The sequence below is a fragment of the Crinia signifera genome, chromosome 11, assembly GCF_055691185.1.
Source record: "Crinia signifera chromosome 11, ASM5569118v1, whole genome shotgun sequence".
NCBI lineage: Eukaryota > Metazoa > Chordata > Amphibia > Anura > Myobatrachidae > Crinia > Crinia signifera.
The window spans coordinates 32,781,497-32,797,167 of NC_139227.1; the positions used below are offsets into that span (position 1 = coordinate 32,781,497).

Genomic DNA, 15,671 nt, shown 5'->3' on the forward strand with positions numbered 1-15,671 from the left:
GAGGGCCCTGCGGCTGTGATCAGTTTTTTGGGTATCGTCATTGATACCGAGAATATGGAGTGCCGCTTGCCCGAGGAGAAATTGCTGGGTTTGAAGGCCGAGGTAGGGAGGGCATTGCTGTTGAAGAAGATTAGATTGCGGGAATTGCAATCCTTGCTGGGCAAATTGAATTTTGCGTGTCGCATTATGCCTATGGGCCGCATTTTCAGCAGGAGGCTGGCAGCAGCGACAGCAGGGGTGGTTCTTCCTCATCATTTTGTCAGATTGGGTAGCGAGTTGAAAGGGGACTTGCGGGTGTGGGCAACTTTTTTGGAAGTTTTTAACGGCAGAGCTTTGTGGATGTCAGACACATGCGTCGCTACTGAGCTAGACCTTTTCACAGACGCGGCCGGGAGTGGTGGGTTCAGGGCATATTGCCAGGGACATTGGTGTGTAGGCCGGTGGCCGGAGTCTTGGGTGCAGAGAGGCATGGTTAAAAACTTGGCATTGTTGGAGTTGTTTCCTATCTTGGTAGCAGTAGTTGTTTGGGGGGAGCTATTCCGCAATAGGAAGATTTGTTTTCACTGCGATAATTTGGGGGTTGTCATGGCTATTAACCAATTGTCGGCATCTTCACCGTCAGTAGTCACTGTTTTGCAGCAGTTAGTATTGGAATGTCTGGCTTTGAATTTGTGGATTGTGGCTAGGCACGTTCCTGGTGTCTCTAACGGCATTGCGGATGCTTTATCTCGTTCACAGTGGGAGCGTTTTCGGGAGTTGGCACCAGAGGCGGACAGGGAGGGGACCGGGTTCCCGAGTCGGCTCTGGGCTCTGCTGGACGGGTAGTCGATCAGCTCATCAGGGAATCCTTGGCCCCGAATACATGGTCGGCATACAATCAGGAATGGCGGAGCTGGTTAGAATGGCGTGAGGTAGTAGGTCTGAAGGAGGATGATGACGAGTTGGCTGTCTTGCTATATATAGGCCATTGTAAGGAGATTGGTTGGTCAGTGGCAAAAATCACGCGCTGCATGGCGGGCTTGGCTTTTGGGTTTCGTGCAGGCGGCAGGCCTGACGTCACTAAGAATTTTCTGATTGCGCAGGCTTTGAAAGGTTGGAGGAGAGGTCATGTCGTACAGGATCGGAGAAGGCCGGTGTCTTTCCAGTTGTTACAGAATATGGGCATGAAGTTAGGGGAGGTCTGTAGTTCCAATTTCGAGGAAAGGTTGTTTGGGGTAGCTTTTTCGCTTGCCTTCTTCGGGGCACTGCGGATTGGGGAGCTCGTGAGTCCAAGCGTGTCCAGGCCGGGAGGTTTGTTAGGAGAGGATGTGGATTTATACTCGGATAGGGTGGAGCTAGTGGTGAGGAGGTCTAAGACGGATCAGTTAGGGAGGGGGAAGAAGGTAGTTCTCTTCTCTGTACCAGGGTCGGATATGTGCCCGGTGGCACGGCTGAGGATATTTAAGGAGGTCAGAGTGGGCAGGGAAAGGGATCCTTTGCTGATGCATGCGAATGGATCCTTTTTATCACGGTTTCAGTTCACAAGTGTGTTTAGAGCAGTCCTGCGGACGTTGGGCCTCAAGGGAGAGGAATATGCGGGTCACTCTTTCCGCATTGGGGCCGCAACTGAGGCTGCTAGAATGGGATTTGGGGATGAGTTGATTAAGCGTATTGGGCGGTGGGAATGGTCTCGCTTTCGGTCTTATGTTCGTTTAGGGGATTGTTGAGGTTGATCGTGTTTTTCTGTTCTAGGGCAGCCTCCGTGCCTGATTTGGATTTTAGGACATTCATATGTCTTTTGGGGAGCGTTACGGGGGGATGTCAGACCGAACGGCCGCCAGCTGGGTTTGGATAGAGAGGAGGCAGTGGTTCGCTGGCTGGGAAAATGCGGTATGGTATGGAGTGGAGTGCTGCAGGAATTTCACCGTTTTGTTCGGCTCGATAGGGTTCCCGACATATTAGTTCTGCATGTAGGCGGGAATGACCTTGGGAGCAGACCATTTAGGGAGTTGATACGGGATATCAAGTTTGATCTCCTACGGTTATGGGCAATGTTTCCGGATTTAATCACGGTTTGGTCAGACATCGTGCCACGCCATTATTGGAGGGATGCGAGGTCGGCTGACAAGCTCAATAAGGCACGGATTAAAGTTAACAGGGCGATTGGGCGTTTTATGGCCAGGAACGGGGCTGTTGTGGTGAGGCACAGGGAACTGGAGTCTGGTGCCGGGGCATTTTGGAGAGGTGACGGTGTGCACCTGAATGCTGTGGGGATAGATGTTTGGTCTTTGGGACTACAAGAGGGAATAGAAACAGCGTTCCGGATGTGGGGGGGGCGCACGGGGTTAAGGGTTTAACCTCGTGCTTTGTGGCGGAGGGGGGTCCTCGAGGTTGGTGGCATTGAGGCTTAATTATGCGGCGGGGAGGGCCCCATGAGGGGGCTGGACTCCCCTGGGTGAGGTTAATTAATGAGCACTGGGTGTGTACAATTGGTGCCCTCGAGCCAATCGCTATCGGCTGGGGGTAAGAGCTCCTGGAAGTGCTTAGAGGTGTGGATATATATTTATTGAGGGCCTCGGGGACCACCTTCCGTGGGAATGTTTTTGGATTATTGTTTAAAATTGTATTGTTCAATAAAGATGGCTGCTGTGGCCAATTTTATCCAACAAGAGAGTTATGTCATTTGTGGGGGGATAGTTGGGCACAGCGATTAGACAATACCCTGTCATGTGATTTACTGTGTTATATATAAAGCACTGTGTGCAGTTGTGAAATAGGGAAACGCATGTTAGAATATGTGAACTATGCACTTTTATTTTTCTAGAGACATAGGAAGTGATGGTAATGGTCCTAGCTCAAGCAGGGGCTAAGGAGCCCACACGGGGCGATCTGACTAGACACTTAGTAATTGCCCCTACATCGCTTCATGTGTAGGGGCCATAGCAATAACGATACGCGGCCCTGCACATCGATATCGACCGGCGATTAATATCCAGCATGCTGGATTAATCTAGTTAATCGCCTTTCAGGACCAGTGTTCTCACTGGAGAGACACACCACTGTGTGCTGAGCAGAGCAGGTGACAGGGGGGGGGGGTCAACGGGGACAAGTGTGACGGGCCCCAGCAATCTCAAGGGCCCCAGAGCTTCCATGTCTCATCACAGCCGCTGGACTGTCATAGACCCTCGCGGCCAGGCTGTCTACTGTGCACCATCTGTGTGTGGCTGAGTCTGACTGACACTGTGTGCCACTGCTGTCTACTGTGTGTGCACCCTGCCGTTCGGTGCTCAGAGCCATCTACTCTGTGTGTGCACCTGGCCTGTGGCCGCAGGTGCACAGTCATACCCGCCGCTGGCACTGTAGCCTCAGTCTCTGGCTTCTGTACCTTATAGCACATGCGTGGGTCGACTGTTCCGTGCCTGCTTGTAGTGCTCGGCGTTCTTTTGAGAAAGTGACAGGCCAGCAGAAGGCAGCAGCCAGTAGCCGGGTCAACAGGACTGAGAGCGAGAGAAGTCTGCACCTGAAAGCAGGATCTGGAGCAGCGAAAGGTTAAATGAGGCTCGTACAGAAAAGGGTTGTGTGGATCTGGGATTAGGTGGGGGCCCCAGAAATATAATTGTACAGGGCCCCAAGATTTCTGTTGCCAGTCCTGGTGCTGAGCAATCTTACTGATCGCTCAGACAATCTCCCCGTTTGTAGGCCCCTATAGTTGCTGATTGGACAAGCTTATTATTACATACAGTATATGCTAAATCAGATTGTGCTTTGGACAAACTGGTTTTGGATTGAACATCTGTATGCTCTGAATGGTCAATGGTGAATCATCTGTCACCGACTAGGAGGTGTGTCAGCAGTGTGCCCAAGCATACTCACAAATAGGTGGTTCCAACTCTTGGAACCTGGTGGTAGCAGAAAGTTACTGCGCAGTGGGTGGAGTTAGTAACAGTCTGCTAATAGCACAAATCTAGTTGGACCTCTAGTTCAGTGTTTTTCAACCACCGTGGTACACTAGTGTGCCTTGAGCTGTTCTCAATTGTGCCCCCAGATCTAGAGATGCCCAAACCAGTTTACAGCCACCAACAGTTTAATTGTTATTTACTGGTCTCTTCTTTGTTACCTGTGGGAACAAATGTGATTGTTTTTGATATGGGGGCCAATAGGTTTGTTTTTTTCCTGTGGGGGCCAATGTGTTTTGCCCTGTGTGGATCTCATGATGTGCCTTGGCAATTTTAAAATCTTATTTAGTGTGCCCCAAGGTAAAAAGGTTGAAAATCACTGCTCTAGTTGGTTGACACGAGCATGAAAAACCCATTTCATACTTGTAGGTGTCGACCATGTCCCTGTCAACATTAAGCTTGTGTCAACCTGTCAATGACTACCAATTGTATGTCGACCATTTCCAGGTGTCAACCTAGTCAATGTCGACACGGGGGCCGCATACCAAACAGAGAGACGGAGGTTTAGAGGTAGACCACTGTGCACTGTTCAACCCCTGTATCAATGTCTTGCCCCAAATATTGAAGTGAATAGTATCACACAAACCTAACTGATATAAAATATAATGTAACATATTAGGCAATTTCTTATTATGACGGATTACTTATGTCTGCCTCGACACTCATTCTCATTACCGTGCAGTACCTTTCTATGGCCACTAGATGTCTATAGGTTGCTTCTACTGTAGGTGAAGTTATAGACAACAGTGGTCTGTGACACCTGCAGACTTTCACACTCTACACACACTTATGCTAATGTAATGCAGAACACTGTGCGTACTGTGCTACGCATTACCCTGACCTGCAGAGGAGGACAGTACCAGCTGTGTCCCCACATTCCTGTCCTGCAGCTGTAATTCCATCCCTGGCAGGAAGTCCTAGTTCCAGCTGTTACATATTCATGCAGTCACCTCCTCCTGTTCTCCAGTTCAGACCTGTCCAACTGAAGGTGAGTTCTGCATCCCAGCAGCCTGCAGGAGACAGCTGCTCCGGTGAGTAGATTACCTGCAGGTAAAGGTATAAACCTTGTACGTAAGGGTCTGTAATGTCACTGTGCTCTATTTGCAGGAGGGAGCCTCATTACTTTTTGTCAAGTCCATAAATCACAGCATTCACCAGGAGGGGGCATGTAGGAGGCTTTGTAGGGCACAAGCCACATCATACCACTCACTTTGTAGGCACATGTAGGTTTGTTTTCCAGATGCCCTTGTCTGCAGGGGTGGTGACGTTTACAGGAGTATAGGAGTTGTACAGAATGAAGGCGTCCCTGCTGCAGTACAGAATGGGTGCCGGGTGACTCGCCAACAGATGGTATCCCGACTGTTCAACTGTCTGACAGCCACAATTCAGACCAACAGGGGCTGTTCTCCCTTATGGGGGACACGACCCCCATAGAGGGAGAATAGAACCTGTGGTGAGCGCATGGGCTTTTTGGCGCCCCACTGTGGTAATACCAGTGGCTGAGATTCCGATGTCGGTATACTGACCGCCAGGATCCCGACCGAGTCATACCACACCCGTACAGAATAGGAGCCCCAGTCACCCCATCTTCTGGAGTATTTAACAAGATTGTAGAGATGATATAAAAAGTCTTATTTAGTTGTGTTATTTCCATGCAGCGGGTGCACGCCGATAATCAACCCACAAACCGACCGGACTTTATACTAGCCCCAAACTACAAACATCTATATATAGGTATGACATGAGGGGTGTACAGGCGCTTTCATCTGGCAGCTGTCGATGCCAATTCGATATCGACGGCCGCCGGGACCTGACGGTTGCCGGCATCGAAGACGAGGGAGGGCGGATGGCGTGAGGACAGTGCATGGGGGGGGGGGGGGGGAGGGAGGGGGGATGCTGCATTGAGCTAGATCAAAGCAGAAATAGACTTATCAGGCAAACCTATTTCTGCTTCCGTTCCCGATACCGTGGCGGCGAATCTGCAGCTAAGCACTGTTTGATTCAGGGTTATTTAGATTCGAGTTGCACTGTATAGTCCAAATCGAATGGAAAATGACCCTGGATCGAAGCATGTGTACACAGCAATAGAAAGATATGAGATAGATATATAGACAGAGATACATAGATAAATGATAGATAGATAGATAGATAGATAGATAGATAGATAGATAGATAGATAGATAGATAGATAGATAGATAAAATACTGCACTGTAAGTATGCTTCAAAAAAATAGAAATGTTAAGGGTTTATTTTTAAGAATTAAAATCCAAAGTGAATAATCAGAAGAGACATCTAAATCAAGTCCATATCAGGCGTGACCATCCTTTGCCTTCAGAACAGCATCAGGTCTTCTAGGTACTTGCACAAAGATTTTGAAGGAACTTGGCAGAGAAGTTGTTCCAAACATCTTGGAGAACTAACCCCATCCTTCTGTGGATGTAGTCCATTCTGTCTCATGTCATCCCAGACAGACTTAATGATGTCACATCAGAAATCTGTTGGGCCATGTCATCACTTCCAAGACTCCTTGTTCTTCTTTGCACTTAACATAGTTCTTAATGACATTGGCTGGTTGTTTGGAGTTGTCGTGCTGCAGAATAAATTTGGAGCCTCCTTGATGGTATTGCATGACAGATAAGTACCTGCCTGTGTTTCTAAGCATTGAGGACACTATTAATCCTGACCAAATCCCCAACTACATGTACTGAAATTCAGCCCCAAACTTGCAAGGAACCTCCACCATTCTTGACTGTAATTGTTGACTGTTACCTACAGACATTATAGTCCCGCTCTCCAGGAGCTTCAGCGAACTAACTGCCTCCTGTTACAGCCAAATATTTTTGACTCATAAGTCCTGCTGCCATTTTTCAGCATCCCAGGTCCCATGTTTCTGTCCATAGCTACTATGAAGGCCACGTCTTACCTCCTCCAAACAGTAGATGGGTATACAATGGTTTCTGACAGTTCTGAGCTGATGGCACTGCTAAACTTCTTCCAATTTAGAAGGAAAGTAAGCATGATGATGATCTGAAGTTTCCTTTGACGTCCACTGCATGTATGGGTCTCAGCGTTGGCCGTTTCTTTGTGCTTCTTCAAAAGTCTCCTTTGACATCTTTGCTTGGGAGAGACCTTGCTGATGCAGTATAACTACCGTCCGTGAGTCTTGTTGCCTTAGTGTATGATCTGTGACATTGCCTTCCGCAACCTCACCTTTGTAGCAGAGTTTGGCTGTTCCGTAACCAGCTTAAAATCTCCTGAACAGCTGTTTCTGTTTCAGTTAATAATAATTATAATATTAATAACTTTATTTATATCTCTCGCAGGACTCTAAGTTTCTGTACAAGCATCAAAGCATGGCACATTAATACAGTGTACAATTCAAAGCTGTATAACCACAACAGGTTGAAAACCAAAGGAACAAAAACAAAACAGCTTAAGCTATAGAGCACAGTAAGCAAACATATTATGTCATTGGTATTACTGCTACTTATTATGTTATTGGTATTATTGCTGTGTATTAGGTTATTGGTGTCACTGCAGTGTATTATGTTATTGCTGTCACTGCTGTGTATTATGTTATTGCTGTCACTGCTGTGTATTATGTCATTGGTGTCACTGCTGTGTATCATGTTATTGGTGTCACTGCTGTGTATTCTGTTATTGGTACTACTGCTGTGTATTGTTGTTGGTTTTAGTGTTATTGTTACTGTATGTCATGTATGTTCATGTTATGTATTATATAATTGTTGTATATGGACTTATCCTTCCTCTGTATAAAGTCTGCTGTTCTGTGCAGTCTTGTCTTTCAGTGGCTTTTGCTAAGAATGCCATGGTCTGTACTAGCCATATAAAGGATCACTGACTTCTGACCTCGGTTCCTGTGACTGGGTGGGAGTCAGTAGTGTGTTTATACTGTGCACTGTATGTCTGTGTTCTACTTCTGCAATCATGATCCGGATGCTGGCAGCTTCAGCCCTTCCCTCCTGTCTCCTGTGTCATAACTTGTTTTGATATCAGGATTTCAGGATGGCATATTTATCATGTGCTCCGCCCGATAATAGGGACTTAGCCATCCAATCCCTGGTACTGTACAGGGGCAGTTTCCTGCTTTGCCTAAAGTAGTGCATCTACTGTAGGACAGGAGTGCATCCTTCCTAGATCTTAGTTCACACAGACAGACTATTGTGTTGTGTCTGTGTGTGAGCTCCCGGGTAAGTACAACCTTGAAGACATCAGTCACTGTCTGTGTGTGAGCTCCCGGGTTAAGTACAACCATGTAGACATAAGTCAATGTCGTGTGTGTGTGAGGTCCCGGATAAGTACAACCTTCAGTCACTGTGGCTGTGTGAGCATCCCGGGTAAGTACAATCTTCAGTCACTGTGAATGTGTGAGCTCCCGGGTAAGTACAACCTTCAGTCACTGTGGGTGTGTGAGCTCCCTGGGTAAGTACAACCTTCAGTCACTGTGGGTGTGTGAGCTCCCTGGGTAAGTACAACCTTCAGTCACTGTGAATGTGTAAGCTCCCGGATGAGTACAACCATCCGTCACTGTGAGTGTGTGAGCTCCCAGGTGAGTACACCCTTCAGTCACTGTGAATGTGTGAGCTCCCGGTTAAGTACAACCTTCAGTCACTGTGAGTGTGTGAGCATCCTGGGTGAGTACACCCTTCAGTCACTGTGGGTGTGTGAGCTCCCGGGTAAGTACACCCTTCTGTCACTCTGGGTGTGTGAGCTCTTGGGTAAATACAACCTTCAGTCACTGTGGGTGTGTGAGCATCCCTGGTGAGTACAACCTTCAGTCACTGTGGGTGTGTGAGCATCCCGGGTAAGTACACCCTTCAGTCACTGTGGGTGTGTGAGCTCCCGAGAAAGTACAACCTTCAGTCACTGTGGGTGTGTGAGCATCCCGGGTAAGTACACCCTTCTGTCACTGTGGGTGTGTGAGCTCCCGGGTAAGTACAACCTTCAGTCACTGTGAATGTGCGAGCTCCCGGGTAAGTACACCCTTCTGTCACTGTGGGTGTGTGAGCATCCCTGGTGAGTACAACCTTCAGTCACTGTGGGTGTGTGAGCATCCCGGGTAAGTACACCCTTCTGTCACTGTGGGTGTGTGAGCTCCCGGATAAGTACAACCTTCAGTCACTGTGAATGTGTGAGCTCTCGGTTAAGTACAACCTTCAGTCACTGTGGGTGTGTGAGCATCCCGGGTAAGTACAACCTTCAGTCACTGTGCGTGTGTGAGCTCCCAGGTGAGTACCACCTTCAGTCACTGTGGGTGTGTGAGCATCCCGGGTAAGTACAGCCTTCCGTCACTGTGGGTGTGTGAGCTCCCGGGTAAGTACACCCTTCTGTCACTGTGGGTGTGTGAGCTCCCGGGTAAATACAACCTTCAGTCACTGTGGGTGTGTGAGCTCCCGGTTGAGTACAACCTTCAGTCACTGTGGGTGTGTGAGCTCCCGGGTAAGTACAACCTTCAGTCACTGTGGGTGTGTGAGCTCCCGGGTAAGTACAACCTTCAGTCACTGTGAATGTGTGAGCTCTTGGGTAAGTACAACCTTCTGTCACTGTGGGTGTGTGAGCTCCCTGGGTAAGTACAACCTTCAGTCACTGTGAATGTGTGAGCTCCCGGATGAGTACAACCATCCGTCACTGTGAGTGTGTGAGCTCCCAGGTGAGTACACTCTTCAGTCACCGTGGGTGTGTGAGCTCCCGGGTAAGTACAACCTTCAGTCACTGTGAATGTGTGAGCTCCCGGTTAAGTACAACCTTCAGTCACTGTGAGTGTGTGAGCATCCCGGGTGAGTACAACCTTCAGTCACTGTGGGTGTGTGAGCATCCCGGGTAAGTACACCCTTCTGTCACTGTGGGTGTGTGAGCTCTTGGGTAAATACAACCTTCAGTCACTGTGGGTGTGTGAGCATCCCTGGTGAGTACAACCTTCAGTCACTGTGGGTGTGTGAGCATCCCGGGTAAGTACACCCTTCTGTCACTGTGGGTGTGTGAGCTCCCGGGTAAGTACAACCTTCAGTCACTGTGAATGTGTGAGCTCTCGGTTAAGTACAACCTTCAGTCACTGTGAGTGTGTGAGCATCCCGGGTGAGTACAACCTTCAGTCACTGTGGGTGTGTGAGCATCCCGGGTAAGTACACCCTTCTGTCACTGTGGGTGTGTGAGCTCCCGGGTAAATACAACCTTCAGTCACTGTGGGTGTGTGAGCTCCCGGGTGAATACAACCTTCAGTCACTGTGGGTGTGTGAGCTCCCGGGTAAATACAACCTTCAGTCACTGTGGGTGTGTGAGCTCCCGGGTAAGTACAACCTTCAGTCACTGTGAATGTGTGAGCTCCCGGGTAAGTACACCCTTCTGTCACTGTGGGTGTGTGAGCTCCCGGGTAAATACAACCTTCAGTCACTGTGGGTGTGTGAGCTCCTGGGTAAGTACAACCTTCAGTAACTGTGGGTGTGTGAGCTCCCAGGTAAGTACAACCTTCAGTCACTGTGGGTGTGTAAGCTCCCGGGTAAGTACAACCTTCAGTCACTGTGAATGTGTGAGCTCCCGGGTAAGTACAACCTTCAGTCACTGTGAATGTGTGAGCTCCCGGGTGAGTACAACCTTCAGTCACTGTGGGTGTGTGAGCTCCCGGGAAAGTACAACCTTCAGTCACTGTGAATGTGTGAGCTCCCGGGTAAGTACACCCTTCTGTCACTGTGGGTGTGTGAGCTCCCGGGTAAATACAACCTTCAGTCACTGTGGGTGTGTGAGCTCCTGGGTAAGTACAACCTTCAGTAACTGTGGGTGTGTGAGCTCCCAGGTAAGTACAACCTTCAGTCACTGTGGGTGTGTAAGCTCCCGGGTAAGTACAACCTTCAGTCACTGTGAATGTGTGAGCTCCCGGGTAAGTACAACCTTCAGTCACTGTGAATGTGTGAGCTCCCGGGTGAGTACAACCTTCAGTCACTGTGGGTGTGTGAGCTCCTGGGTAAGTACAACCTTCAGTAACTGGGTGTGTGAGCTCCCAGGTAAGTACAACCTTCAGTCACTGTGGGTGTGTGAGCTCCCGGGTAAGTACAACCTTCAGTCACTGTGGTTGTGTGACACCCATGTATATGCACAGCGAGACCCCTACCCCATGTATACACACAGCAAGACCCTCACCCCATGTATACACACAGGGAGACCCTTACCCCATGTATACACACAGCGGGACCCTTACCCCATGTATACACACAGCCAGACCCTCACCCCATGTATACACACAGCGGGACCCTTACCCCATGTATACACACAGTGGGACCTTCACCCCATATATATAGATCACAGAGCTACACCTTCACTCCATGTATATAGATCTCACAGCTACACCCTCACCCCATGTATATAGGTCACACAGCTACACCCTCACCCCATGTATATAGATCACACAGCTACACCCTCGCCCCATGTATATAAGATTACACAGCTACACCCTCACCTCATGTATATAGATCACACAGCTATATCATCACCCCATGTATGTAGGTCACACAGCTATATCATCACCCCATATATATAGATCACACAGCTACACCCTCACCCCATGTATATAGATCACACAGCTACACCCTCACCCCATGTATATAGGTCACACAGCTATATCATCACCCCATATATATAGATCACACAGCTACACCCTCACCCCATGTATATAGATCACACAGCTACACCCTCACCCCATCTATATAGATCTCACAGCTACATCCTCATCCCATATATATAGATCACACAGCTACACCCTCACCCCATGTATATAGGTCACACAGCTATATCATCACCCCATATATATATAGATCACAGAGCTACACCCTCACCCCATGTATATAGATCGCACAGCTACACCCTCACCCCATGTATATATGTCACACAGCTATATCATCACCCCATATATATAGATCACACAGCTACACCCTCACCCCATGTATATAGATCACACAGCTATATCATCACCCCATATATATAGATCACACAGCTACACCCTCACCCCATGTATACAGATCACACAGCTACACCCTCACCTCATGTATATAGATCTCACAGCTACACCCTCATCCCATATATATAGATCACACAGCTACACCCTCACCCCATGTATATAGGTCACACAGCTATATCATCACCCCATATATATAGATCACACAGCTACACCCTCACCCCATGTATATAGATCACACAGCTACACCCTCGCCCCATATATATAGATCTCACAGCTACACCCTCATCCCATATATATAGATCACGCAGCTACACCCTCGCCCCATATATATAGATCATACAGCTACACCCTCATCCCATATATATAGATCTCACAGCTGCACCCTCATCCCATATATATAGATCACACAGCTACACCCTCACCCCATGTATATAGATCACACAGCTACACCCTCACCTCATGTATATAGATCACACAGCTACACCCTCACCTCATGTATATAGATCACACAGCTACACCCTCACCTCATGTATATAGATCACACAGCTACACCCTCGCCCCATGCATATAAGATTACACAGCTACATCCTCACCCCATGTATATAAGATTACACAGCTACACCCTCACCCCATGTATATAGATCACACAGCTACACCCTCACCCCATGTATATAGGTCACACAGCTACATCCTCATCCCATATATATAGATCACACAGCTACACCCTCACCCCATGTATATAGGTTACACAGCTATATTATCACCCCATATATATATAGATCACACAGCTACACCCTCACCCCATGTATATAGATCTCACAGCTACACCCTCATCCCATATATATAGATCACACAGCTACACCCTCACCCCATGTATAAAGATCTCACAGCTTCACCCTCACCCCATGTATATAGATTACACTCTACACCCTCACCCCATGTATATAGATTACACTCTACACCCTCACCCCATGTATATAAGATCACACAGCCAGTGGCATAACTATTAATTATGCACCCCCCCCGCTGAAAATTTGACATTTGGAAAATGGCTGCCCCCATACTGCAGACCGTTTTTAAGGTTGCTAGAAGAGGCCGCCGTGGACCCGCAAGACAGAATCGCCAGGGGCAGATGGCAGCGGCTAACTATAGCCCCGGCGCCCCCCCCCCCTCTCAACGCCTCCCCGCCACCGCGGGGGATGCATGGCTATAGTTACGCCACTGCACACAGCTACACCTTCACCCTATGTATATAAATCTCACAGCTACACCCTCACCCCATGTATATAGATCACACGCTACACCCTCACCCCATGTATATAAGATCACACAGCTACACCTTTACCCCATGTATATAGATCACACAGCTACATCCTCATCCCATGTAGAGGTATATAGATCAAGCGGCTAGTGCCTAACGCCCGCGCAACCTGCGACCTAGCGCCGGATCCTGAGATACCATGGCATAGCGTTGCGCAACCTGGCGCTTAACAACTAACCTGTAAAGAACACACTCTGCACAGGGATGCAATTGCATGAGTTAAAACACAGTCAACTGACCAGCACGCAACCCACAGAGCCAATGGATGGGGCAAGCTCTTTTGCATTGCACACCGCTGCACCCGGGCTTCCGGCGCTCCCGCCGACGGCTCCTGATTCTTTGTACTGCGCCTGGCGGGCGGCAGTGTGCAGCAGTCCTGTGCACCTTTCAGGGCTCCGTCCCGGCTGCCGAACATCCTCCTCGCTCCCGGCGCTGGCTAGTACAAACCAGCGCCATGGGGCGGGGCCGTGATTGGCTCCCCTTTGGTGCCAAATTCAAATTGCTGCACCGTGATTGGCGAGGTTTGAATCCTGTAGGATGTAGGCTCGCCGCCATTGTCCACATTGATCAGCGACTGGAGACCTGCCTCCATGGGATGGCGCCGGATTACCCCAGGTAAGGAGGCAGGCGCCCACCAGCAGCAATGCCAGTTATCGCCAGTGACCCCGGCTGCAGGGGCAGCGCCACCCGGCGGAGGTACCGCTCCTTCCGCTCCAGTGCAGGGGAAACCATCCCTGCATCGGGGCGTATTTCAACACTATCACTATACGTTTCGCATAACACTGTCAGATTGCACTAACATACGTTGGTATCCATTGAGAAACATTTCCTATTACCATCAGCATTCTCTGCAGATAACAGTGTCTTATATACAGATATATATCATCATTGTGATAATGAAGGGCATCTCTTACACTTGTCGTTTCATGTTTATAGCTCTCTCCTGTCTGTGACGATCTCAGCTATCTCACCCGCCAGGGCGGCATCACATACTATTTGATTTTTCTCCTGTTTGACTGATTTAGTGTTGTATTTGTGCTGACTCTCAGTGCTAGAAGTAATGGGAGAGGAGACCTGAGTTACGGCCTCTCTGTGTCAACACGTGTGATGGATTATTTACCCAGTCACACAGGACACAATGAGAGCGGCAAAATCACAGTCCCACACTGAGACATCACTCAACCTAAGGGTGCGGGCGGAAAATCAAACTGTACACGTCCACCCGCCTGTGTGTTGGCATTCTCATTTAACCCTCCTGAGAGATAGATAGATAGATAGATAGATAGATAGATAGATAGATAGATGGTGGATGACCATTAGCAGAGTTTGGCTGTTCCTCATCCAGTTTTAAACCTCCTACACAGCTGTTCTGGTTCAGTTAATTACTGTGTTTCAACCTACATATAAAAAAAATTATGATCATTATCACCTGCTTGGTATGGTTGGTTAATCATACACCTTCAAACTTCAAACCTAGTCTTTGTGCAAGTGTACCTAGGAGAAGTGATGCTGTTTAGAAGGCAAAGAGTGTTCACACCAAATATGGATTTGATTTAGATATTTCTTATGTTCATTTACTTTCTCAAACACTTCTAGTTTTTTTAAAGCAATTTAATGGCCCCCATACGCTAGCCCGGCTTGACCTAAGGTCAAATCGGACCCGATTTCACTTGAGCTCCCTGGGAAGGCTCACATACGATATAGGACTTGATGTGCTGTTTTTTACATCCGACAAACCACATACAATTTATCGTATGTAAAAGAACACTGGCGGAGGAAGTCAGGTTAAATCGTATGCAATACATTGCAGGTGCTAAATTTAATGTTCTGTCCAACCAACCTCCGACTCGGAGCTGCTGCATGTGATCGTACTTGGGATCGGATGTCATACACAAGGGATTTGGGCCAATTTCACCCGATTTCTTGGCTGGATCTGTGGGATTCGGGTAAAATTGGGCCAAAATCGGATAGTGTATGAGGGCCTTTACTCTGCAGGATAGATAGATAGATAGATATGAGATACATTGATACTTATAGGAATGTACTAGATAAATAAATAACCCTAGTGTGTAAGTGTGTGCGTGTGTAAGTGTGTGAGTGTGTGCGTGGACATGGGCAGACTAGATGGGTCCAGTGGGTCTTATCTGCCATCACATTCTGTGGGGTAAATTTCCTAAAACTTCTACAAGTGAAAATTGGGGATGTTGCCCATAGCAACTAATCAGATTCTAGGGGGTAAATTTACTAAGATGAGAGTTCTATTTCAGATGACTCGTTGCTATGGGAAACCAATATTATACTGTCTATTATCTTCTAGAAGGTACTAAATAAATAAGAAGTAGATTCTGATTGCAACATCCCATGAGAAATAGAACTCCCATGTTAGTAAATTTACCTCAAGCTCTATCTCTATTGCATCCTAAAACATGCTTGATTGGTTGCTAT

The 15,671-nt window shown here is 48.1% G+C and overlaps 1 protein-coding gene across 7 annotated transcripts in view; it reads left to right on the forward strand.

The window, feature by feature from the left end:
- Positions 1–15,671, forward strand: part of LOC146046274 (solute carrier family 66 member 2-like) — a 79,996-nt gene that overhangs the window by 30,606 nt on the left and 33,719 nt on the right. For 2 of the 7 annotated variants that reach the window (XM_083165523.1, XM_083165522.1), the window contains exon 4: positions 7,260–7,386. Coding sequence is in view for 1 of the 7 variants with exons in the window: in XM_083165520.1 (XP_083021646.1) it covers positions 8,227–8,294 (68 nt within the window). In the remaining 6 variants the exon portion in view is untranslated. Of the gene's footprint in view, positions 1–4,706; positions 4,967–7,259; positions 7,387–7,956; positions 8,148–8,219; positions 8,295–15,671 lie in introns of those variants that run through there. The other 5 variants (XM_083165524.1, XM_083165525.1, XM_083165526.1 and 2 more) reach the window with 5 other exon arrangements.